Raw genomic sequence first — 25,534 nt, forward strand, 5'->3', positions numbered from 1 at the left:
CTTGTTTATAGTACTAAACTCATTTTATCACATAAGTATATAAGCAACATAAATCTAAAAGTTAGATACTGAATATTTAGTTACTTATTGTTTATAAATATTTAAAATCCTAAGCTTCTTGGCTACACTATTAATAGCATATAAATGTTTTAATAAATTTTGCTAATTTTTAATACATGGCAATGATGTTTTCGAATTTCTTCACCTGATCTAAACTGAAGAGTATAATTTAGCTGAGCTGTCTTTCATTCATTTTTTCCATGAATGGTTTTATGAGATTTAAAACCTCTGTTAGTTGAATAAGACCAATTAGCAGAAATAGTTTTGAGTTTGCGTAGTACATAGATATTTTCATGATTTTCCCATTGTATATTCTGTGTGGTAATAAGTTCTTTTAATTTATGATTGTAATTACCTTTATGTTTGCTTTCATGATGATTGACATGAGTCAGTTCTGCTACTGAGTTCTCTGGTGAAGATGTTCTTATTCTGAGAAGCAATTAAATGTATCATCTTTAGTTTGAAAAACCTCATTATGTTAATTCTAGCCCTGAGTTGTATTTTCCTTCCTCGCAGAAGTATAGAATGCGTGTAGCTAATGAAGATTAACAAGCATATGTCTGAATCTTTTATGGCGAGATTATTTAACTTAAGCTCTTAAGACATATAGTACGTATTTAATATTGATTTTTCTGTAGTATAATGAGAAGCATAAAATTTTCATGAATTGATTCAGTGACTAATTTATGTTAGACTGGTCCTGTGGTCTAAATAATTTGTTACAGTTACATGATATATCTTTTAGTTCTACGTAGCTTTTTTAAATTCTTAGTATTTCTTCCTCTTTTTTTAGACTACTGTATGTTTTATATGAACCTTGTTATGTTTATAAAAATCCCCTGTACATGAATGATATATTTGTGCATTTCCTATGATGACATAATAGTTCAGCTGAAAATAATGCTGACTTGTTTTCTTATTTGTCTTTCGCTCCTAACTGAGGTGTAATGCACATATATTTTCATAGACCTATTTGCATATTTGAACAATATTTGCGAAGAGTTCACACTCGCCTCAAAAGTAATATTGGTTAAAATTAGCTCTTTTTATTCTCTATGCGAATCAAATCTCTCAGATGCCAAAGTTATCTTTTAGATTTATAGGATTATTTAATTCACGTATACAGAAGTGTGTTTCATTTCTTTTTACTGCTGGTTGCCTGTAAATTTTAATTTCTACTGTTTTCAGTAGCAAAGAATTCACATATAAAAATTTTAAGCCCATGATGTGTTGATTTGCTACTCTTGATTTAGATGTGATGAAAATTATTACCACCACTAATATTTCTGAGGCTTTTAGGAAGAAAATAGGTTAAATTATATTAGGAATTCGTTTCCTTTGTGGGTAGGTTTCAGTCGAATATATTTTGTCATACATTATTTCGGTGTTTTTGCTTTATGTGCCACTGATATTTTCTGAAACATCTAGAAAATGCTATGTGAATAGTTCACACTCTGTAAATGCCTGTTGCAGCTCTTAATTAGCTGAATTCAGTAATTGTTGCATATTAATTATATGTGATGGAAAATTTCGAAGACTAGATTTATCCATCTTGATGAAGTCAGTTGGATATGACTTCCTTTAATTATTTTTACACCAAGATTTTGGAAGAGTACTAATGTATGCTTTTAAAAATTTCATCTTATTTTCTGTATTTCTGTTCCGTTTCATCGTATTTACCACTATTCTTGCAGGTTAATTATATGTGATGAAAATTCCCAAGATTAGAACTATGCGTCTTGATGAAATCAGTTGGATATTATTTTCTTTGATTATTTTTAGACCAAAAGTTACTTTTTGTAGATTTCATGTCTGTATTATTACTATTTATGCCTTTTTAAAATAAATATATGTTTTGTGTAATCCTTTCTATGCTTTAAAGAAAATTCCCCTGTACATGAATATTGCATTTCTTATGATGAAATAATCATTCAGTTGAAAATAATGCTTTCGCTCTTAACTGAGGTGTAAGCACATACATTTTCATAGAAGTACTTTCATCTGATTATCTGAATAATATTTCACTAAGAAGTCCAATTTTTAGTGTGATGCTAATTAAAAGTGGCTCAATTTGATTTTTTTTCCATGGTGATCTTTGAGAAACCAAAATGAACTTTTATTTATTAGATTATCTAACTCATTTAGAGATAAGTGTGTCTCAATTCTGTTTATTGCTTTGCTAGCGAATTTCATTTTTTACTTTTTTGGTATTAGAGTTCACATAAAAAATTTAAGCCAAAGTGTATTATTACCACCATTAATATTTCTGAAGCTTTCATGAAATAGGTAATTAATATTGGTAAATGGTTTGTGCATGCTTCTAGGTATGAGTAAGTGCTCCGAAATATTGATTTACTAGCAATTAATGTGGCAAAAGGGTAGTTTTAAAGATGATGGCTGTTCCAGCAGTACAGTGTAGGTAAATGTGCTGTTATTGGCCATTGTACCAACTCTTTAGCCAGCAGGTGTCTAAAAAAGGATGTGATGGAATTTCACGTAGGAGAAAAATCCCTTTTCTCGCACACTTACTTCTTTTTGTTTAGTTCTCCATTCTTAGACTTACAAAGGGGTATTATGTATTTTATTATACTGTTGGTGTATATTTTAGACTTTGTTTTGCATTTTCTTGTACTTTATTTCAGTATGTTTTTTGCTGCTTTTAATTTAGGTGTGATCAAAATACATAAATAATTGGTTTAGTAAATAGTTCTTGCAATACTTAATTGTGCAGTTCTATATTGTAGTTTATAATTTTTAAGTAATTAATATACTGATACTGTTCTGTAGCTTATGATGAATGACTCAAAAGTCAGTTCTGCTACTGAGTTTTCCTGAAGACTTCTTAATCTGAGAAGCAAGTGATGTAAATTTAACTTAACGATGTTTCCTATGCCCAATACAAGATGCTTAGTGGTTTTTTCTTTTTTTTTTAAATCCATGGAAACTGCTTTTTAATTTATTCCCTTCTGAATGAAAATACAGAGTAGCCAACTCTCAATTTAGGGAGACTCGTTTTCTAAACGTGTTCCCGCCTACCCAGTTTACAATATATTTCTCGCGACGTTTTCTTATTCTTAATATTTTTCACAATTTTTTGCATATCTTTGCTTAATACTTCTATATTTGCGTCCAAATTTTCTAAAAATTTTATACTACAAATTATGAGCGTAAGGCTAATATATAGTTCAGAAAAATTGTTTGATAAAGGAAATATTTTCCAGTTACTGTAAATTTATTTTTTAAGAATGAATATTTAATTTGCAGTCAATGATTAGTGATCCGCTTAAAGATATTTTATCAAAGTTTGTAAAACCGGCCTTTGTGTTTTCAAAAATTTGGATAAAGGTATAAAACCAGCAAGAATTGGCAAACCAAGAGAGTTAATTTGAAAAGTGCTGAAAGGTACAGCGAACTGTCAATAACAATGTTAGCATTAGAAAATTCAAGCTTACTTAGCAATTGCTATATACAAAATTACAATCTTTTCTTAATGAAAGCAAAATCTATAGTGATCTTAGCGTTTCTGACTTTTTTTTAAAGTTACAAATTATAAAAATGTTTTACATGTTAAGTATTTTTATACTATTTGCATATAAGAATTAATATTTGGACTTTCAGATATTAATTAATGGCTAGAATTATTTTCTTTATGTATTTTTTTTTCATTTAAAAAATTCTGATTTTTTATTATTGTAGGTTGGCAAGTATTAAAGTATGCATTTTTGTCCTAATTTTGTGAAATGGGTCATTTGCGAATATGAGGCTATGAGAGGAAAAAAGTTATTTTGTAAATTTTTATTTTATAGGAACTAATTCAGTGGCTTTGTGAATAAGATCTTTGAGTACATGTGGTTTTATCCCAGATAAACAAGAGATTTGTTTTTGAAACATGTTTTAAAATGTGTTAGATATTTTTAGTTATTATTTGTGCATTTTTGTTACAAAATTGTAGTTTAGCTAAAAATGATGCTGGTCTTTTAGGTATGTTTTTCTCTTCTGATTGAAATGCGAGTACACATTTTTGGGGGGCATTGTTGCATTTGATGATTTATTATTATTTTTATACAAACAAGCGTCCTGGAAACAATTAATGCATGCATCTCTTGAACAATTCAAATCGGTTAGTACTAACTTCCTATGATTACTCTCTGGTAAGATTTCTAGGGTTCTTAACAGTGTGAAATAGTGAGTGTTCATTATCCCCCTCCCCATTCAAACACTGTATATAGAGGGAGGGTAAAACCAGTTTATTCTCATTTTTTATTATCTAGTTATTCTTGATAATCAGATTAGAGTGAATTGGTAAAAGATTTGCTAATTATGTTTCTAAAATTTTTTTTTTACCTGTAGCCCTTTTTTCTTCTATTTGCATTCAGTGATTTTATTAATCTTGCATATTTTTTAAATCAGCTTTGAAACTTACTTTCCCTGCAGTTTAGTACTTGTTACATTAGATAATAAATATGCAAGCTTTTATTCTTTTGTATAAAATGTGATGGTAATTTTTTTTAAAAAATTCCATCTATTACTGCTCACAGTAATTTTGAAATATTTCTTTTTAGCCTATATGAGTAGTCCCTCACATATTGAAGTCATCTTGAGTGAGAAAGAGCAAGTTGTTGCTAAGCCCACTGCAGAAGAAGAGGCACCCAAAAAGAAACTGTCTAAAAAGAAAATGGCAAGGCAGAAATTAATGCAAAGGGATTGAGAAATTCCAAAATAACTGAAAATAAACTCCTTTATTCAGTTTGTTGTTTATGTTGCTTTTTATATTTTACTATATATTTAGTAAGTTTTATATAAAATAGTAGAATATATATTTAGTAAATTGCTTTTCAGTACCTTCATTATTGGAGTTATGTTTGTGGCACTGAAATTTTTTGTCTTCGTAATTTCCATTTCATTGAAGTACCAAGTATCGGGAATTCTCAGCCTTTGAATATCTCCCTCAAGGCAAATTGATTAGCCACAAATAGATTCAGAATAAAATTAGAAGATAACCCTAAAGCACAATTAAGGGATATTTAAAATCATTAATCTAGAAGGTGTCTAAAAATTTTCTCTTAAGTAGCATGTTTTTTTTTTTTTTTTTTTTTTTTTTTTTTTTTTTTTTTTTTATTTGCTTATGAACTATATTTAAACATATAATCAAAACTACCATAAATAAAAGACTCACCTGGTCTTTTTTAATAGCTTTAACTAGTAAAACACAATAAAGATAAAACATTACAATTAAGAGTTTTAATTACACATTTAAGTTACAAAGTAAATCTCGGGGGAACACCGACTGAAGGCTGTAGTCTTTGCTGGCCGGTGTATTCCCTGGTGGCCGCTAGGTGGCACTCTTTGAGCCATGGGGTTACAAACAGCTTTTACTAGCTAAATTTGTATAATTACTTATTTTATTCTGTTTTCATAAACTTCTATTCATTAAGATGGTAGTTGTGTTTAAGTAAAGTAAAATATTATGTGTGTGCATATATTATATTATAATATATACCAAGTGACCAAAAAGCTTATTTTCGAATAAGTTTTATAGGGCAAATAATAATTTATATAATTATAAAGGCAGTCGTGCTATTCAGAGTGTTAATTAAGATATCTTAATATAAAAGCAGTCTCTTAGTAACAGTAGCATACCCGGCAACTATAAATATTTTAAGTGAAAGAACATGTAACAGTATTTTGCATTTGAAGATATTGAAAGAAGAAAACATGGAAAATTTTACGTCCTTGCCAAAGTTAAAACCACTGCTCTTCTAATTGCTAATTAGATATGTTCCTGAAGGGTTCTTATCACAAGGGTGGATAGATGTGAGAATGGGATAATTCTTTATGCATTATAATAATGAAGTATTAGTGTTTACCTAAATAAATTCTACTATAAGGTAACATTTTAATGACTATCTCTATCATCAGATTATAAACTTTTCTCAAACCAAAGTGATATCGTACAAAGAGATCTGGAGTCATCGGAACTTGCAGATTTTAGACTATCATTTTAAATCTAGGAAGAGGACATAAATTATGAAACAATGAAGTACTTATGGCCTAATCAATAGTAATATATTTTATTAAACATTTCTGTCAGTATAAGTTAATTTTGTGTACTAAAACTACTATAATTTTTTGGATTATTTCTAATTCAGTTCCAATAACTTGTAATTACTTTTTGAGAATTTCCACTAAACTGTCATTCAGCATCATTTAATTCCCCAAAACAATTTTTGTAACGTCACTGTAAGGCCCCCTTCAGACGAGGGCGTAATGGGCATAAGCGGTTAAAGCCGAGCTCCGTTGCCAAGGCAACCAGTCGCTGCTACGTCACAGAATCTGGTTTAGGACTCGTGGCATATGGTTTCAACTATACCCCGGGTTTGGGATAAGCATCGACTAATCGGAGCTAAGCTTAAACGAAGCAGCTTTCTTTAGACGATTTCGCTGTCACATCGAAGGTGACGTTTTTTTTTTACTATGGAACACGTATCCGAATGAAATAAAGAGTTGATCTTGCAAGAAATCTTCAATGATTACATGCATTTTTTAATGAGTTTTTCAATTTATATTGAAAAATATGGATGAAACTAGTAAAGCGAAAGTTAAGCTCAGGATTATGCACGCTGTGCATGATGCTGTAGATGATTGATCCCATCCAATATTTTTCATTTTATTATGAAAATTCTTTAAAAAAATGCATGCTTGCAAACATTTTATTTTTTCTGTGTAAATTATTAATATTACTTTCTTTCTGTCTATAATTTAAAAAAATTACTATAATTTTTTTCCTGTTTAATTATTTTTGTATTTAAGAATAAATTTATTAAAAAAGGCTGAAAATATTGTATTGCTATTTGCTTCAATTATTGCTGATTTTCTTTCCAAACAAACTTCATGAATTAATTTTACTAAAACATCAAATCAATATCAAGAATCTGCAGTAAAAATATTACTTTAAAAAAGGAAAAAATTATTTTCACTTATTTAAGATTAGTCACAATAGTCAATTCATTGGTGTAAGCTTTGTATAAGTAATAAAAGATTAATCTTTTGAGAAAATGCTCTTATGAATTCCAAGAAAGAAAAAATGTAGTGAAATATCCTTAAAACAACAGTCTAGACAGTTTTGTCTCCTGTTGTGATGTTCTGTTTTTTAATTACGTTCTCCATGAAAGGAATTTATTTTTAATGAAACTAAATATCACACATAATTCATAACATGGACTATAATTTAATTAATAGTATTTGTTATTATTATCTACTCTTTATTACTATCATTTGAATGGAATTTTGATCATTAAATTCATGCTATTTCTCTGGTAGAAACTCCTGGATAAGGTATAATTTTTATGTACAGTCAAAAGTCTTTAATCCGGACTCGTCGGGACTTCAGCGATTCCGGATTATAGATCATCAGTTTAAATCTGGTAAGATGGCATGCAGAAATTATTAAATTAAAAATATGAAACCGTAATTTATAAAATAATGAGCAATTATGATCTAAAGGGTATCAAAATTTACAAAAAAAGAAGCTTAATATTTATTTGTTTACTTTATTAAACATTTCTTTCAACGCGCACATGCATACCTTACGCATAGCCGAAATTAGAAAATTGCAACCAGAAAACTATTTGATTTGTATTCGTGGTATTTATAAGGACGACCCGCCGCACAGAGCAGCGTGAAATTGATAAACAGATTTCGGAACGGTTAGATAAACAAAGGATATACCTTTATCCATTTTTTGTTTGATGGACATCGAATCGTACTTTTGTTTTCTAGATCCTTTGGGAGCTGCAGCATCGGAAATTCTATTTGACATAATCGAAAGTTCAAGCTTACTTTTATAAAATTGCTTTTACAATCTGCAAAAAATAGTAAGCCGGATCCAATTCGAAGATTAAGGAACAACGCAATCATCAACATTAACTGAAATAGATAATTTTAGCTTATACCATCCGTTATACATTAACCCTTTGCGACACGCATATTTAAAATATATTTTAATCTTTAAAATAATGCCTTAGAATAAGTCAGATGGACTTACTTAAGTGCCTTTAAGGCTTGAAAAAATTTCTGCGCTTTAATTTTTTACAGGGGAAGGTGGGATACCGTTTGTCCCACCATGCAACTAGCGCATGTCTTATAGCATATTGGTGTATAGCAGGGAAAAAAATCATATGTGGAATAAATAGACAAAATAAAGCGTGCATTCTAAAATATTCATTATAAACACACTAAAATGCATTTTGTACTTATTGCATATATGCATGACTTTTAAAATTCTGCATATGCACATTTTGCATTATATATTTAATGTTTTTAAATTTTAGGAACAAAAGAAAATATTTTCTTGAATATTATTTTAAGATTAAAATTTGATACTCGTACATATAATACTAAATAAAATATGAAAATTGGCCCTGGATTCAAAAATATTTATATATGATTAAAATTGAAAAAAGTCATTTTTCATGAAACTTTGAAAAACATATTTCATTCTTTTGTAAGCATAGAGGCACTTCACATGTTTCACACATCCAAAATGTTCATCGTTCTTCTTTTGATGTGCTGCAATATGCACATCTTCTCCTGCTCGTTCTCTTTGGCGTGTGACTTGCATTTTTAGTCTCTTTTCTGGTTGTAACGGGTTTTTAGTTTTTATTTGAACTGGGTATTTAAGTTTTCTTTTCAGCTCTTTCTTGCCTGCAAGTGCCATTAGACCTCCTATAACTGAGAGAAGAAAATCTTTCATTGTTTTTACATCATGATCTGGTTCGCGAACAAACTTAGAGTAAATGCGTTTATTATACTCGCATCTAAAAAGTTAAAAAATAAAATCACGTGCCACCATCTCTTGCTTTTGCGGTCTATTTCATATAGTCCTTTCAGTTGATTAATCAGTCGACATATCCCATATTCTTATTGTATGAAATAATGCTGTTTGGGCACAGTACTTTTTTTGTCTTTCCATCTCGTTCTTTTCTATTAATTTCTTTCATTTCAGTTGCCTTTTCCAAGCAAGACAGGATAGAAGCGGATCTTTTATCCTTCCATTTTATGCAATAAATTGAATCATCGCTAACTGAAAAGTCTATATATTCTCTTGACATAAATTTGTCTTTTAAATTTTTGGGTAGATACTTTCGATTCATATTTACAATGCCACATGCATAGATGGGTCTGTGTCTTTAAATAGCGAAACAAATTATATAATTCCCTTTCTTCTTGAGCAATAACTTCAACCTCAGTTATTCTCTCCTGGATTTCAATTTCACCTCAATCAGAACTGATATCTGAAGCATTTGAGTCGCAATCGGATGGCAATTCAGCAAAAAGATCCAAAGCTTCCTGAGTTGTTAATTTTTTTCTAGACATTTTAATTTTAGCACATCAGAGCATACAACGAATGTAAAAGAGCGCGCAATCACGAAAAAAGTAGATGCAAAAAAGAAAAGTAATCGTGAGTGCTGCCATCTATTGAGCAGAAATTCAAGTGTGTGGTGAGAGAATTTTTAACCCACTTATTTCAACTGCAAAATTAATGTTATAAAATATTGAATCCAATTAAGATTTTTGAAAATAAAATACCTTTGAATATTAAAAAGAATCATACATATCATAAATTGTATACCAAAATTTTTAAAATATTGGAAAATGCGAGATGCATGGATATCACTCTTGTGATCCTGTTTTGAATATTTTTTGCTTATAAACTTAAGCCCTGGTATAGTAGTAACATCTACTGAGAAAAATAATAACTAAAATAGATTATTTTTAAAAGATTAGAAAATTTCTAACAGAAATTGCTAACTGAGAAAATAAATATTAATTAGGTGGGACATATATTGACCCACCATGCCGCAAAAGGTTAGACGCTCACGCGAAAACGTATTCTGCACAGATGCATATGCGCGTATGTAAATGTCTTGCGCGCACGCGTAAAACGCCTGTGAGCATGCCTCAACGCGGCGCATGCGCAGAAAGATTTTAGCTTTGAGGTCCGGATTATAGATCATTCCAGATTATGGGTGTCCGAATTAACAACTTTAGACTGTATTGGAAGACTTTTGTACCTAAAATTTGTCGATATGAAATTACTTTTAAGATTTGGTCGTAAATAGAAATGACAGCATATGTTGAAATTAAGTTCAGGGGTGCGGCTTATACATGCAAATTATTAAAAATAGATGTATACAAACAGCTGGCAACACAGCAAAATGTATTTAATGATTGAGCATAAAATACATTCTTGGGTGAACGTTTCCTAGTATTGTACTAATTGTGGTTGCTGGTTATTGTGACCAATTGTGGGTACTAGTACTAGTGATAATTGATACTGGTAGTGCAGCAAACTACTATAGTGATCGACAGGGACAGTGAATAAGGAGTGCTAAGCACACATTTTTCACTGTCACAGAAACATGTTCCTTTCGATTGAAAATTAAAAAAAATAATAATAAAGTACTGTTTTTAGCTTAACTGCTTTCACACCTGCAAAATGGAAAAATATTATATACAGGCTATCTGTTAGTTATCCTCAAGATTTTTTTTAATTATGCATATTTAGAATATCGTATTTCTCCTAAGAGAAATTATATATAAAAATTGAAGAAGGTTTTATATAGTATATAAATATGCATGTTTATAGTATAGAGAGTACTACAGTACAATGCAGAAATATTCCATACTGCTTTGCACAGAAAGATATGTGCCAACCAAGTATTGGTCTTTCAAAAAAATATCTCTAGACCATTTCGTTATTTTTCTTTTTTTACCTTCTTCCGTTGCCTCTTGGCTTATAAGAAGGGCAGATAAAAGAGCATTCTGTTGAACCAGTAAAACTTTGTGTCGAGCTGAAAAAGCCGTGACACAAAATAACGAAAACGAGCAGAGCGAGTGCGAGAAATCAATTGAGTTAGAAAACAGCACGCGAAAGGTGTAGACGCATCCACGCATGCGCAAATTTAGCTTCTCATTGGCCACAGCTTAGACCCGTCTCGCAGGTGTGAATGGATGTCCCATATTTTATGCCCTTATGACTATGCCTCTATGCGCTTTACGCCCACGTCTGAACGCACCTTAAGGTTACAATATTTTTTGGATTTAAAACTACCGCAGATTTCATCGTCCATTAGTTGATTAGGATATTGGCACTGCAATTGGAAGCTTCTGCTATATAACCTTCATTTATTATCACTTCTCTGTATTTCTTTCACTAATTCCATGAATTGGAAAATTTTACCTGTTCAAACCAATGCCAAAATAAGGTTCTCGTTTTGAATAATTTTGAAATGCACCAAGGCTGCAATGAAAAGCAAAAAACCAAATGTGCTTTTGCGTTGGTGATCCAGTATTACAAATTTAAATTTTCAATATAATTGAATTTAAATTTGTAAGGATACCTGTAATTAATATGTCGAAAAAAGTAAACGTGATTGAATAAGGAAATGAATCAGCTGTGTTAACTAAACTCGTAATTAATAGTTATTCATAGTCTCTTTCCAGGGACATCTGCTGAACATTGATGCTTTGAATACTGATATTTTGGTGAAATTACGACAAGATACACTATGAGTTTACGCTAAACTATGATACTGTTAAAATCAACCTATACTGAAACAGTTGTACAATGTTTTGAAGCAGACATGTAGAGTGTTAACTATCCTTTCATTATCTATGGGCAGATGTGGTCATGGCTAACATCAGTCAGTGTGTTTTTATTACTGACCCCAGTGTGGTACCCTAGACTGTGTTTGAAGTGACACAGGAATCTGTTAGTCTAGATAGAAAATGGTTTTACAGCACACTTTTGGGGGGTGGGTATTTTCTTCAAAGGAATCCTCTGCAAACGAGTTTAAGAAGAATTTTCAGGAGTAAATTGAATGAAAATTGGCTCTGTTTACGTTCCTGTGTTAGAATGGCGCCAAAATGGATGACATAGTTTCGATTTTAAATATCCTTAATAAATTCAACCACTCTCGTTCTGTTCAAACTAAACTGAATACATTCACATGTAAACATTTAGTAATAATTCAGCAATACAGATAAGCTTTAAAATAAGATTAACAATCGTTTCCTGTCAGCTACGCTTTTTGCGACCGCATTCTACGAACGACAAATCTCGAAAGCGTGTTGCCAACGAAAAGTGGAAATTAATTTGATAGGCGTGGAAGTAAATAGGCTCAGTCTATTTAGATTAAAATTATTAAGGTGGATTTTTTCAAATAGGAAGAATGTACTCAAAGAAGCCAATGGTTCAACTCTTGATTTTTCATCACCTAACTTTTAAACTTTCTCAAGAAAAATACTTCCCAACAGTAAGTTACGAAACTTAAATTATGCAAGCTGTCAGTGTTTTCAAAAAGACAGAAATCTTCGTAACAGTGCTGTGGCATAAGGGGCTATGCACAAATGGAAGAAGCTTTTCACTTGAAATTGCTCATCTGTTTTCCATAAAAGTCTTATCCCGGCCTGTCTTCTGGAAACGCAGAATTTAAACATTAAATAAACTAGAATAGTGATTCTTAAAACTGGTTGCAAATCCGATGATTTGAAACGGTAAAAATACTTTTTTTTTGTATTTAAAATCAATATGTGCTTTGAAAGACGAAAGAAAATCCTGTAAGATAGTCAGAATGTGTTAAAAATTGAAAACAGTTATCCCACAGTCGTTATGTTCCTAAGAAACCCTGTATTGCATGGAACTTTTATAGAAGACTAAAAAATACAAAATAAAGGAACACTATCTTAGGGTTGCCATGCTATCCGGAAAACCAAAAAAAAAAATTCAGGGAATTTAAATATTTTAGTCAAAATCTGGAAAAGTTAGATAATTTCATACAGCTACCCTCCCTCCGCCTCCCAAAAGCGAGTTTTGCGCCGACGTTGGAAGCGATCCGACGTCTTGGCGAATTGTGTGTAACGTATGAGCATCATTCGGGCAGCTAGCACAGAGCCAATTTTTGCAGCTCCAATTAGATTGTCTTTTAGAAAGGCAAATCAAGTTTCCAGTAACCTTGAGAATCGCATGTGCAGTGTATGTTGAACAAAGCAAAATACTTATTCTTGTATAAAACGAAATCTGTTTAATCCTAGTATACGGCACCATGGAGTTTAGAATCAAAGAATATGTATTGTTAAAAAGGAAAACTTCGCAACAGGAGTGGTTCCGTTAGAAGGAAAAAGCTGCGCATGCGCGAAATATCTCGCCACAGCTCGAAGTTCGCAGAACGTTATCAAACGGCCAGGATTGTAATCTTGTCTTCCCTCAATCTAAGGTATGTAGTAGCAGGTGCACTTTCCCCAAATGCATTGTGTCAGTTTACTGCAGACGGCTTGTCCTAAGAGTTTTTTTTTTAATCGTTTGGTTGATCGTGACATTTTGTTGTTGATTCTTTTGGGGTACAGTGTGCTTTTAAGCTTTAACAGCAATAAAAGAGCAGTTTAAAAATCTAAGGATTATATTTATTTTTAAACAATTTATTCCTTCCTAAAAAAATAACGGAAATAAACAAAATCTCATTCGTGATCATAACAAAGCCGAAAGGCTCTGCACGCTGGGCTGGTATTCCAGAGGTCCGTCGTTCGATTCCCGGCGAAGGCGGTAGCTAATTTTTCATCTCTCTGGCTTTCAAGAACCCTAATGTCTACAATATCACCGACAAAGAAGTCAATTTCAAAACAAGAACCAAGAAAATTTATATGACAAAAGATATCGACCACATTGTTTCGAGTGTGGATCACACGAACATTTTAAGCCTAGTTGTTTTAAACAAGGTTCGTACGGTCCGTAAGAGTCCTTAAAAGGCCTTAAATTTTTTTTTAATTGATTTTTGGTCCTTAATTTTAATCATCTGAGATATCTGTCTATTTTTACGACTGCCAATTTGAGTGTGAATTAGTATTCTGGAGGCATATTTTTAGCGATTCACTGACGTATATAGTTATCTTTTGAATGCGTTCATGGGTTATAATTTGTTTCTATTTCTAATATAGGATACTCGAGTTTCTAAGCTAGAAGTGAACCATAAGCATTTCGAAATTCATTTTTTCTAATAAAGATCTCTTAAACAACTTTTCGCTTTTGGGGTTGTGAATTTTTTTATTAAACGGTTCTAAATTTGACGACTTGTCAACATTTTGGCGATTTTAAGATCAGTTTCTATAGAAAATTTTTAATTCTGAGATGTGAGAATTTTTCGGCAATTTCTTTAAAACATCATAACATTGATAAATTTCATTAAATAATGGTAATATATTGGAATTATATTTAAAAATAACATTAAAATAAAACATTTTTATTTTTCGCTATAAACGAGGTATAATGCTATAAAGTATAATTTACGAAACAGCTCTTAGTAAAAGCAAAATTAGCTATGTAATTAATTAAAAATGTGTTCTTTTTAATTTTTTCATAGTAAGCTTTTTTCCCATGTAATTGTCTCAGATTATTCAAAATTCTCAGAATATGCATCAGTTTTCTCTATAAAATGAATTTTACACTTTTTCCTTCCTTTTTTTTTTCCCAAAATATTTCTGGCTTTTTGCTGTTACAGAATTGGTTGGGATAATTTTTCGTTAGTATTTTTGACATTGCAGCATGGAAAGTTTAGAAGGATTTTAAGGCAAGATTTATAGATAATGCATATTACTTAGGGATCTATTTTATTTTTATGATGGTATTACAAAATTGAAATTCAGGCATAGAATAAAATTTTTAATTGAATTTATTCAGTTCCCATTTGCTCATAGGTCCTTAATTTTTTTCATTAATGCTCCTTAAAAGTACTTAATTTCCGTGTGCAGAAATGTGTACGAACCCTGTTAAAACCAAATGAAAAGGTAAATTTTGTATCTTCGAATGATGATTTGTTAGAGACATATACAATTAACGGTTTAGTGAATGGGTATGAAATGCCTATTCTTCGAGACACAGGAGCCACTGTTGATGTTATTTCTGGAAAATGCATATGTTCAGTTTAATATAGCGCCCTCTTGTGAGAGGAGCCAAATTTAGTTGAGTTGCTTGTTGAAGAATGTAGGCAGCGGACCTATGGTGCGTTCTCTCGTTCCACTTTGTCTGTGCTAATGGAGCACTTAACTTGTAACTTTGTACATTATGTAAATAATTAAATATTTGTCTGGCCTAACTTACTTAGTTTTATTTTGGAACCAGCGCCATTATCTCTCGTAACTCATCGCATTTTATGCCAAACAATGGTCCGTCGAGCCGGAGTTTGTTTTGTTTTTGTTAACTAAGTTCGTATTAGTATAAAATGGCCATTATAGTTGCTTTAAATCGAAAGAAGGGCTCACTAAAAGCCCAGTTAACTAGAATAGAGACTGTCAATAGCGAATAGTTCCAACACATGGACTAAAATCAAAATCGATGCCAAGTTCAAGGCCTTTGAAAAGATGTCTGTTGCATTGGATAAACTTCGATTGGAATATTATATTGCTGTGCCTGAAAAGGATGATACTTCTAAAATAGAAGAGGAATTATTAGATCTAGAAGCAAGAATCGACGATCTAGAGGTAAGTTTCAATCAAATGTTCATTGATAATGTTGCAAGTATTAATAAAGTTGATATCGCAAAGAGTAGTTGTAAAATAAAGTTACCTGAAATTCCACTTCTGCAATTTAGCGGAAAATATGAAGAATGGAGCATGTTTAAAATTGAATTTAATAATGTTGTTACCTCGAATACTCAACAGATGCACAAAAGCTACATTATCTGCATGCCGCTCTTAAGGGAGAAGTAAAATTTTTGCAAACTCAGGAAGATACTTTTGGATCATTATTTAGAGCTTTAGAAAATCGCTTCGAAAACAAGAGAATTCTTGTTAATATTCACATTAAAGCTATTTTAGAATTTGAAAAAATTATTCATGAAACATCGAAAGAATTAAGGCGTCTAGGAGATGCTGTGAATAAAAACATTAGAGCTTTAAATAATTTGGGTTTCAAACGAAACAAATTCTCTGATATTTTAATTACTACTGTCATTTTAGACAAAATAGACAAGGAAACTCGAAAACAATTCGAATTATCGGTAAATGCTTCAGATGTTCCTAATTTCGATAACTTGATGACATTCTTAGAAAAAAGAAGTCAAACTTTGGAAAATATCCAAAAAAAAAAAAAGAATGAAATAAAATCAAAAAGCCTTGTTCATTCAAAAAATTCGGAAAGAAACTGCGTTATATGTAATTCGCCTCATCCTCTTTTTAAATGTAGTAAATTCCTTGATTTGAATTTTGGTGAAAGATTTACGATAGTAAAACGAAATAACTTGTGTCTAAACTGTTTGGCAAAAAGCCACATTGCGTCGCAATGCCGATCGAATCATTTTTGCAATATTTGCCCTTCAAAACATCATACATTGCTTCATAAGGATGAGTCATCGAATTCGGATTTTGTTTCAAATAAACATCCGCAGACGATAGAGCAGAAGACAGCTGGCGGGAAGGATATTCCTCCGGCGCCTAATGGGAAGGCGAAGAGTCATTCTAATTGCTTATTAGCTATCAATAAAAGTGATATCTTGCCATCTGCGATTGTTATGATGAAATCTTCAAAAGGGACATTCATCAAAGAAAAGCTCTTCTTGACAGCTGCTCACAGATTAACTGCGTGTCTGATCATTTTGCAACAATTAGGGATTTAAAAAACAAAGGTTGTCGCTCCGATTTCAGGATTAAATGGAACTGATATTACTTTAAATTATAAACTGAGGACTTCAATTGCCAATAAGGAAAAAACGTTCTCTAGAGAATTTTATTTTTTTATTGTTCCCAAAATTACAGAAATGACTCGCCTTACCCCCATTCCTATTGAAAATATTGACGTCCCCAGGGATATTTCCTTAGGTGATTACAGATTTAACATAGCTGAGGAAATTGATTTATTACTGGGTGCAGAATGTTTCTTTGACTTATTAAAATCGGGTCAAGTTCGCAGCGCGACGAAAGACTTATTGTTCCAGGAAACGGTTTTTAGATTCGTAGTTAGTGGTATTGTACATAATTCACCACTTGAATCACAATACTGTGGTCTGCTTACGCAAAATGAAAAAACTGAAGAAACATGGCAAAAATTTTGGGAGGTAGAAAATATAAATTTTCCGGATTCAGAACTTAGTCCTGAAGAGAAATATTGCGAAAAACATTCTAATGAAACTCATTATCGAACCTCGGAAGGTCAGTACGTCGTATGAATGCCCATGAAGGACTTTGAATTGTTGGGCGAGTCTAGAAATTTAGCAGAGAAAAAGACTTAATCAGGTTTGGGAACGATTGGGTCGGGACTCGAATTTACAACGATTGTATTCTGAATTCATGCAAGAATACAAGGATTTAAAACATTTAACTAGCTGAGGGAACTGAATCCATAAATGATTCTTACTATCTGCTTCACCATGGAGTTTACAGACCAGACAAAAGTAGTACACGTTTAAGAGTGGTTTTTAATGCCTCCACTGCCACGACATCGGGATTGTCATTAAACGAAATTTTGTTGAAGGGAAGAATTCCACAGCAGGAATTATTTTCTATAATAGTTAGATTTAGAATACACCGCTACGCTTTCTTAGCAGATGTACAAAAAATGTATCGACAGATTCTAGTCCATCCTTCACAAAGAGACTTGCTCAGAACTCTATGGAAAGACAGTGTTGATGCACCAGTGCAAACTTATAAGCTCAACACAGTAACTTATGGGACGTCAAACGCTCCCTATCTAGCAACTCGAGCTCTTAAACAGTTAGCTGTAGACTAAAGACAAAACTTAGCTCTAGCATCGTCCGTCGCTCTTACTGACTTCTATGTCGACGACATACTTTCCGGAGAATCATCACTCGAAAAGGCTACAATTCTACAATCCCAATTAATAGATTTGGTAAAATTAGGAAAAATGAAATTGCATAAATCATCCAGATCTGCTTGTGTCTGAAAATAAGATTACCGCTCATTCAGAATACACTTTTGCAGAGTAACAAGAATCTTCGTCCGTAAAAACTCTTGGTGTCCTATGGAATCCTCAGATTGACTGTTTTTTGTTTACAATAACCATTCCTCACTCCAACAGTTATAGTAAACGAGATGTTCTGTCACTAATTTCGAAAATGTTCGATTGACTTGGTTTAATTGGGCCAATGGTCACAAAGGCCAAAATAATCATGCAAAAGCTCTGGCTTGCTAAACTCGATTGGAATGACACATTGCCAGATTCTATGGCCAAGGAGTGGATTAATTTCGTATCCACGCTCTCTAAACTAAGTAATTTTAAGATTCCTAGTTTTTTGTATTTCAGGAAAATCACATAGTGTTCCATGGATTCGCAGATGCGTCATCTTCGGCATACGGAGCTGCAATCTATGTTCAAGCTTTACCAGTTTCAGGATTGCCAACCACTCGACTTTTGTGTAGCAAGTCACGAGTTACACCTGTAAAAACCTTAACAATTCCTACATTGGAACTGTCAGGTTGCCTTCTACACTCATGTCCATAAATTATGTATAATTCGAAGTCACGCGAAAATCGAACTCTAAAATAAATATATCACCTGTAAAATCACTACACACATCTTCAAGAATCATATGCAAATTTCAGGAAGTAACCAGATGACACCGATGGTACGTCACAATGACGAGAGTGATATATAAGGAATACAGGCAAAGAAGTAAAATTGTTCGCAGGCGCTTTATATGCATTTCAGTGCAATAACCGAATAGTTATGACACAAAGGACGCATTTGGATGATTTTTTACGTGGTAGAATTATCGGCCGTCTGGAATGTGGGCGTACCCAACTGGAAGTATCAGACGAACTTGGAAATGCCCAGAGTGTCATCTCCAGGCTTTGACAACGATTCCAAGATAATGGTAATGTGTGTAGACGTTACAGCACAGTTCGCCCCCAGAGTTACAACGCCGAATGAGGACCGGTATTTGGCAATTACTGCCAAAAGAAACAGGCGGAGCACAGTCTCAGACTTGTCTCGTCAGCTCTCTTCAGCCACTGGTACGACAATTTCAAGGCAGACCTTGTACAGACGCTTAGGACAGATTGGTCTATATACTCGTAGATGCCTGTAAAATCAACGAGTATATAGATTGACCTGTCTACGACATTATGACCAATCTACGAGTATATAGATTGGTCTATATACTCGTAGATTGGTCTATATACTGTCAGATGCGTTCCACTTACTGCAACTCACTGTCGCCTGCGGTTAGCCTAGAGTAGAGAGCATGCATTGTGGACACCGCAACAGTGGGCTTGTATGATGTTTTCCGACGAGTTCAGGTTTAGCTTGCAGTCTGATTCTCGCCGGACTTTCATATGGAGAGCTCCAGGTACCCGTTACCACCAAGAAAACATCATTGAACGACACCGTTACGGTGGTGCAGGAGTGCTCGTTTGGGGTGGAATTATTCTGGGTTCCAGAACTGACCTGCATGTTCAAATTGGAACCATGACAAGCCAAATCTATCGTGACGTCATTCTGAAACAACATGTACGTTTGTTTCGGGGCGCCATGGGCGCACAATTTGTGTTTATGGATGACAACGCCCGTCCTCACCATGAAAACATCGTAAGCGAATGCCTTCAATCGGAGGATATCACCCGTATGGACTGGCCAGCATTCTCACCGGACTTGAATCCAGTAGAGCACGTGTGGGACGAGTTGCAGCCCGTCAACCTCCTTCTACATGTCTACCGGAACTTCGGAGAGCATTGCTTTTTGAGTGGTGTAATATCCCCCAAGATCAGATCGATAATTTGATACTCTGCATGCCTAGGTGTTGTACGGACTGTATTGCATCGTCTGGGAGACATACAATGTATTACCAATCATACCAGCCATGTAATATTGTTTTTTTGTAAATAGGCTTTTTTTTTTTTTTTTTAATTTGCTCCACTGAGAAAAAATCGCTAATTGTTTTAATAATATCAAACATATAGCATCTTTTTTTGCTCTTTACCTTTTGTTTAATAAATAAGCTTCACAAATAAGTCAAATTTGTTTTGCTTCTAACTCTTCCTTTGCCTGATTTTGCATTATCCTTAATTTATGGATATGAGTGTATTATCCAGATTGATGGATAAAGTGATATCTTCGTTGAATGTTAAAGTAGAGAAAATAATTCTTTGGTCTGATTCTACGATTTCTCTTGCTTGGATTAGAAAATCACCACACTTACTAAAAACTTTCGTAACCGAGTCGCTTTAATACAAGAGCTTACGGCGTCATACCAATGGAAATATGTGCCATCTGAATGTAACCCAGCTGATGTCATATCGCGTGGACTGGATGCAAACGACATTCTTACGTGTGATATCTGGTGGAATGGACCAGACCTTCTCCATAAGGACATGCATTATCCAGAACAACATCTTGAGCCTAGCACTGATAATGACTATGTCAAGGAACTAAAATGTTTATCAGACTCTAATTTTGCAATATTGGAAAATAAGTATAGTTTAGCCTCTCTCTTAAATCGAACAAATAATTATATGAAACTAATCAAAATTTGTAGTTTTATTTTTAGGTTCTTCAGAATCATTAGGAATAAGGAAAGGGTTTCAGGGTCTATATCCTTAGAGGAACGGAAAGGGGCCGAGTTAACATTGATTCGGGAAGTGCAGAAAGGTGAGTTTTATTCTGATATTGAGTCACTTAAAAGGGATAGCCAGGTACCTCGTAGGAGCAAGCTTAAATCGTTAAATCCATTCATCGATAATGATGGAATCTTACGCGTCGGTAGCAGACTTGCGCAATCTCAGGTAAGTTATGATTGTAAATATCCAATCATTTTGCCAGCTAGACATAGGTTGACTTATTTGATCATGTACTATTATCATCTGAAATATTTGCATCTTGGACCAGAAGGTCTATTGAGTACTGTTAGACAAATATTTTGGCCGATCAGCGGAGGAATCTTGCTAGAAAAATAGTACATGAATGCGTACAGTGTTTCAAACACAGACCTGTACCAATAAATCAGATAATGGGTGATCTGCCTACTGAACGAGTGTCAGTTAAATCAACGTTTAACAAATGTGGACTCGATTTTTGTGGTCCGTTTCTTATAAAAGCAAAAAATCAAAGAAAATGAGATTTTCAAAAAATGTATGTTGCAGTATTTGTGTGCCTTGCTACAAAAGCAATTCACTTAGAAATTGTCCCAGACTTATCTTCGGAAGCATTAATTGCTACCCCAAATAGATTTTTTGCTGGGAGAGGGAAAAGCTCAACCACATTTAGCGGTAACGCTCGAAATGAATTAAGCAAGCTGTTTAAATTAGACACAGCACCAGAACAAAAATTATCCGGCTATTTGTTGTCAGAGGAGATTGAGTCAAAATGTATACCCCCTACAACTCCACATCTTGGTGGGCTTTGGGAGGCGGGCGTCAAATCGTTCAAAACGCATTTAAAAAAAAACGGTTGGGAATTCAAAATTAACTATGGAAGAATTTTTAACTTTAGTAACACAAATAGAGGGAATATTAAACTCCAGACCAATTTCAAGTCTCTCTTCAGATTCAAGGGATTTTAATGCGTTAACGCCTGGACATTTTTTAATTGGCCGTTCTAAAACAGCCCCTGTAGAACCAGAAATTATAAATAAGTCTGACAACAGATTGCCTAGATGGGAAAGAGTCACCAGAATGACTCAAAATATTTGGAAAAGGTGGCAACGGGATTATTTATCGCAACTTATGAGCGAACGAAATGGCAATTTAAAAAAGATAACGTTAAATCCGGAACTATGGTGCTCGTGAAGGAAGACAATTTGCCTATTTGTCACTGGATTTTAGGTCGAGTTGCAGAAGTTATACCCGGATTCGATAAAAGAATTAGAGTAGTTAGTGTACGCACGGCAAAGGGTCTCTTTAAAAGGCCTGTCACAAAATTAAGTACTTTGCCCATACCAGGCAACTATCAGATATAAAATTTCCATATTATGAATGGACATTATTAAATTATAAATTATTCATTTTAATGCAAGTGTAATATTTTTATGTGTGACATTTATTTCTTATTATATGCTACTGAATTTAATTGTAATTGAAATAATTTGTGTTAAATTGCATTTCATTGTGTATTTCGAAATGTACAGGCGCGGTGAGATGGCTTCCCCGCAAAGCAGTTTTAGAGTTGCCATATTTGGCGAGAAATCGCCCATTTGGCTACAAAATTGGCGATATACCATGGACGGTTGGAGAACTTTCTGGAACGAATTCTTACCGGTTTAGTCCAGAATGTTCTCGAACACAAGCCGAAAGCTATATAAACAGTGCTGGTCTGCAGTCAGTAAGTGTGCTCCATCGAGAGAGAGTGTGCGTCTCTCATCGAGTGACTGTGTCTCGTCTAGCGAGTCAATCCGTGCAGAGGCGATCACGTTGACAGCCGGCCAGCGAGTGCCGAGTGGGTCGTCGAGTGTACCGAAAGAGTCTCGTAGAGTATCGCGGTTAGTACATGTTGGTTGTGCATTAGCACTGAAGGCGTAATGAGTACGTTTCCTCAAGCGCAGAATTAAAGAATCATAAGTCAAAAGATTAACTACGAAATTTTTAATTTAATAAAATAGGATAATTCTGCTTAACTTAAGCATAACAATAAAGTAATAATGTTCACGGACATTAAAATTGAAGCATTCAAAAGAATAACTTACATAGAATCATCATCAGTACTAAATATCATCAGGCTTACCTATATTAGGCAATAAGAAAAATAAACAGGAACATACTTTGCCATCGTACCTGAAAGAGAAGAAAGTACTACTGGATTAGACCTTTGGTCAGATACAAGTAGCTAGGGTGAAAATCAAATATACTGCATTGCACACGAGCTTTACTTTCTCTCGCCAATATATACCTTGGCGCACGTTCGTTTCGTATGCCTTTCGAGTTTCATTATGCAAAATACCTAAATTTATGCTAACATTGCCCCTGTTTTGCTAATGAAACTCATACCAATTGTAATTCATTCCTGCAAAACTGAAATTTAGCTTTAGGAATTGGTTTAGTCATAATATCAGCAACCATTTCCTCTGTTGAAAGATAAGCAAGTTTTACTACTCCTTTGTTATTCAAGTCGCGTATATGATGAACTTTTGTATCAATATGTTTAGTGCGTGAACTGAATTTTTCAGATTCTACAAGTCTTATAGTAGACTGATTATCTTCAGATACCTTTATCGGTAGAGTTTGAGGTAGATTGAAATCTTCTGTTAATTTTAATAGCCATAATAGTTCTTGCGTAGCTTGCGATAGTGCAACATATTCAGCTTCTGCTGAGGATAAAGAAACACAAGTTTGTTTTCTTGAAAACCATGAAATACAGTTCCTTCCTAATAAAATAACACTTCCTGATGTAGATTTTCTATCTTCAATATCTTGTCCCCAATCAGCATCTGAATAAACAGTAATATTAGGTTCTTCACTCGACGATATTTGTAAGGATAGATTCTTTGACGTATTTAAGTATCTAATGATTCTTTTAACAGCATTCCAGTCCTTTTGACGTGGATTATTACACCTTCTGCTGAGTATGTGAGTTGAAGCTGTGATATCTGGTCTTGTGATAGACGATATATACAAAAGACTTCCCATAGCTTGGCGGAATTTATCATTTGAAGTTAGAAGATTTTCTTCCTTGTTTAGGTTATAATAGTTCGTTTCCATTGGTGTGCTAGCGTGTTTCGCTTCTTCAAGTTGAAATTGCTTGACAAGTTGATTTATTTTATTTTTCTGTGATAAGAGATAACTTCCATCTTCCTTGCGATTTATTTCCATGCCTAAGAAATATTTAGCTTCACCAAGATGCGTTATTTGGTAACGTTTTTTTTTTAAATCATTAATTGTTTGAAGAATTAGTCCTTCTTCTGTAGAACTTATTAGGATGTCATCAACATACACTATTAAATTAATTCTTTTATCACGAACCACTTTTGTGAAAAGACACGGATCTGGTTTGCTTTGACTGAACCCCAGATTCTTCAGTGTATTTTCAATTTCTGCATTCCAGCACCTAGCTGCTTGTTTGAGACCATAAATCGACTTCTGTAATTTACAAACTTTATGTCTTTCTTCCGGAACCACGAATCCTTCTGGTTGTTCCATATATATTTCTTCATTTAAGTTGCCGTACAAAAAAGCTGTTTTAACATCTAGTTGATGCACTGTAAAAAAAAACCTCGAAGTTTACAGACAAAAGTCTTGTATAGTTACAGAAATGCCTGTAACGAACACAGAACCAAACGAAACTGTAAACTCTACAGGAAGTTTTCAAGAAGTTTTGTTTGGATTTTGTCCGTAGCGTGTGATCACGTGGCTTAAAACGGCTGAGAGAGAAGAACCAATCAGGAAGAAGGTGGAAAAACAGCGTTTTAGCGGGAGAGTTCAACGATAGTCGCCATGTTAGCCATTATTTTTGCTATGGTCGAGGTAAATTCGAAATAGTGTTTGACGTGTATTTTACTAATTTTATGTAATGTATTTGTTATGTTCTTTACACTATCTATAATTAAATTCTTTTAATGTTTAGCTTATAATTCTAATGCTCCTAAATAAACCTGTGTTGAATTATTGTTAGAGTTCAAATCACAGAGCTTGTGTTCTATTTAGTAAAATAACAACTTTTATCCGTTACATCTGCAGGTGTCTGCAGTTAAACTGCTCATATTTATAAACAGAAACAAATTTGTTAATATGTTAGTTTAAAAACAAATAAGCTTAATATTAATGTTCTATCTACAGTCTAATAATTTCTCATGTTAAATATTTATATATCTTTTAAAACATATCGCGTTAGAATATTCATATTTTTCATTTTGTTGACATTCCATACATTATATCCATTTGTAACATTATTATTCCATACATGTTATCATTAATCCCAGCGTGAACTGCTTTAGAATATTTTTCAGAGCATTATTACACTATGTATGTTATTATTAATCTCAACGAAAAAGAAAAAATAAATGTAATATATTTTAAAAATTCGACAAAATAACTTAACATACATTAAAAATGGAATATTATTTCATTAATACATGCGATAAGTTCGCCTTAAAAGATTATATAGTCGGATAGCAATTACATATTTGTAAAAGTATTCAATGTATATTATTTTTTGTGTTAAGATAGTTTTAATCCAGGACAGTCTTTACCAACTTATAAAGCATCTACTAAGTTATATTATAACCAACATTTACAAAAGGCAATAATCGAAATGCCATGACTCTGACATATTTTTAACTCTGATGTAACATACTAGGAACATTAAAAAAAAAAAAAAAAAAAAAAAATTCTATTTTTTTCTTTATGCTTGTTGAAAAGTAAAATATTAATAAAATGGTACAAAATTCATTCTAGTACTTACAATGTAAATTTACATATAAATTTACTATACATTTTCTATAAATTTTGGTGCAAAGTTCATTATAAAATGCATTTGCTAATA

General features: G+C 33.0%; 1 protein-coding gene, 2 non-coding genes and 1 pseudogene across 3 annotated transcripts in view; all 4 read left to right on the plus strand.

Moving 5' to 3' along the window:
* The window catches only part of RpL17 (ribosomal protein L17), a 56,586-nt gene extending 51,777 nt beyond the window's left edge, over positions 1–4,809 (plus strand). Inside the window, exon 6 of the mRNA XM_085822389.1 lies at positions 4,623–4,809. Within this exon, the coding sequence (XP_085678515.1) occupies positions 4,623–4,768 (146 nt within the window). The 3' untranslated portion in view covers positions 4,769–4,809. The remainder of the gene's footprint in view (positions 1–4,622) is intronic.
* On the plus strand, positions 178–242 carry LOC146995955 (small nucleolar RNA SNORD36; annotated as a pseudogene).
* LOC118179606 (small nucleolar RNA snR60/Z15/Z230/Z193/J17) lies at positions 923–1,009 on the plus strand. The gene has a single exon (XR_004756472.1). It is a non-coding gene; the product is annotated as a small nucleolar RNA snR60/Z15/Z230/Z193/J17 (small nucleolar RNA).
* On the plus strand, positions 1,278–1,354 carry LOC118179612 (small nucleolar RNA SNORD24). Its single transcript, XR_004756477.1, has one exon. It is a non-coding gene; the product is annotated as a small nucleolar RNA SNORD24 (small nucleolar RNA).
* Positions 4,810–25,534: the final 20,725 nt, after the last annotated feature.

Source organism: Stegodyphus dumicola, chromosome 8, assembly GCF_044657685.1.
Source record: "Stegodyphus dumicola isolate Sdum_Otavi_A_Nest chromosome 8, ASM4465768v1".
Lineage (NCBI taxonomy): Eukaryota > Metazoa > Arthropoda > Arachnida > Araneae > Eresidae > Stegodyphus > Stegodyphus dumicola.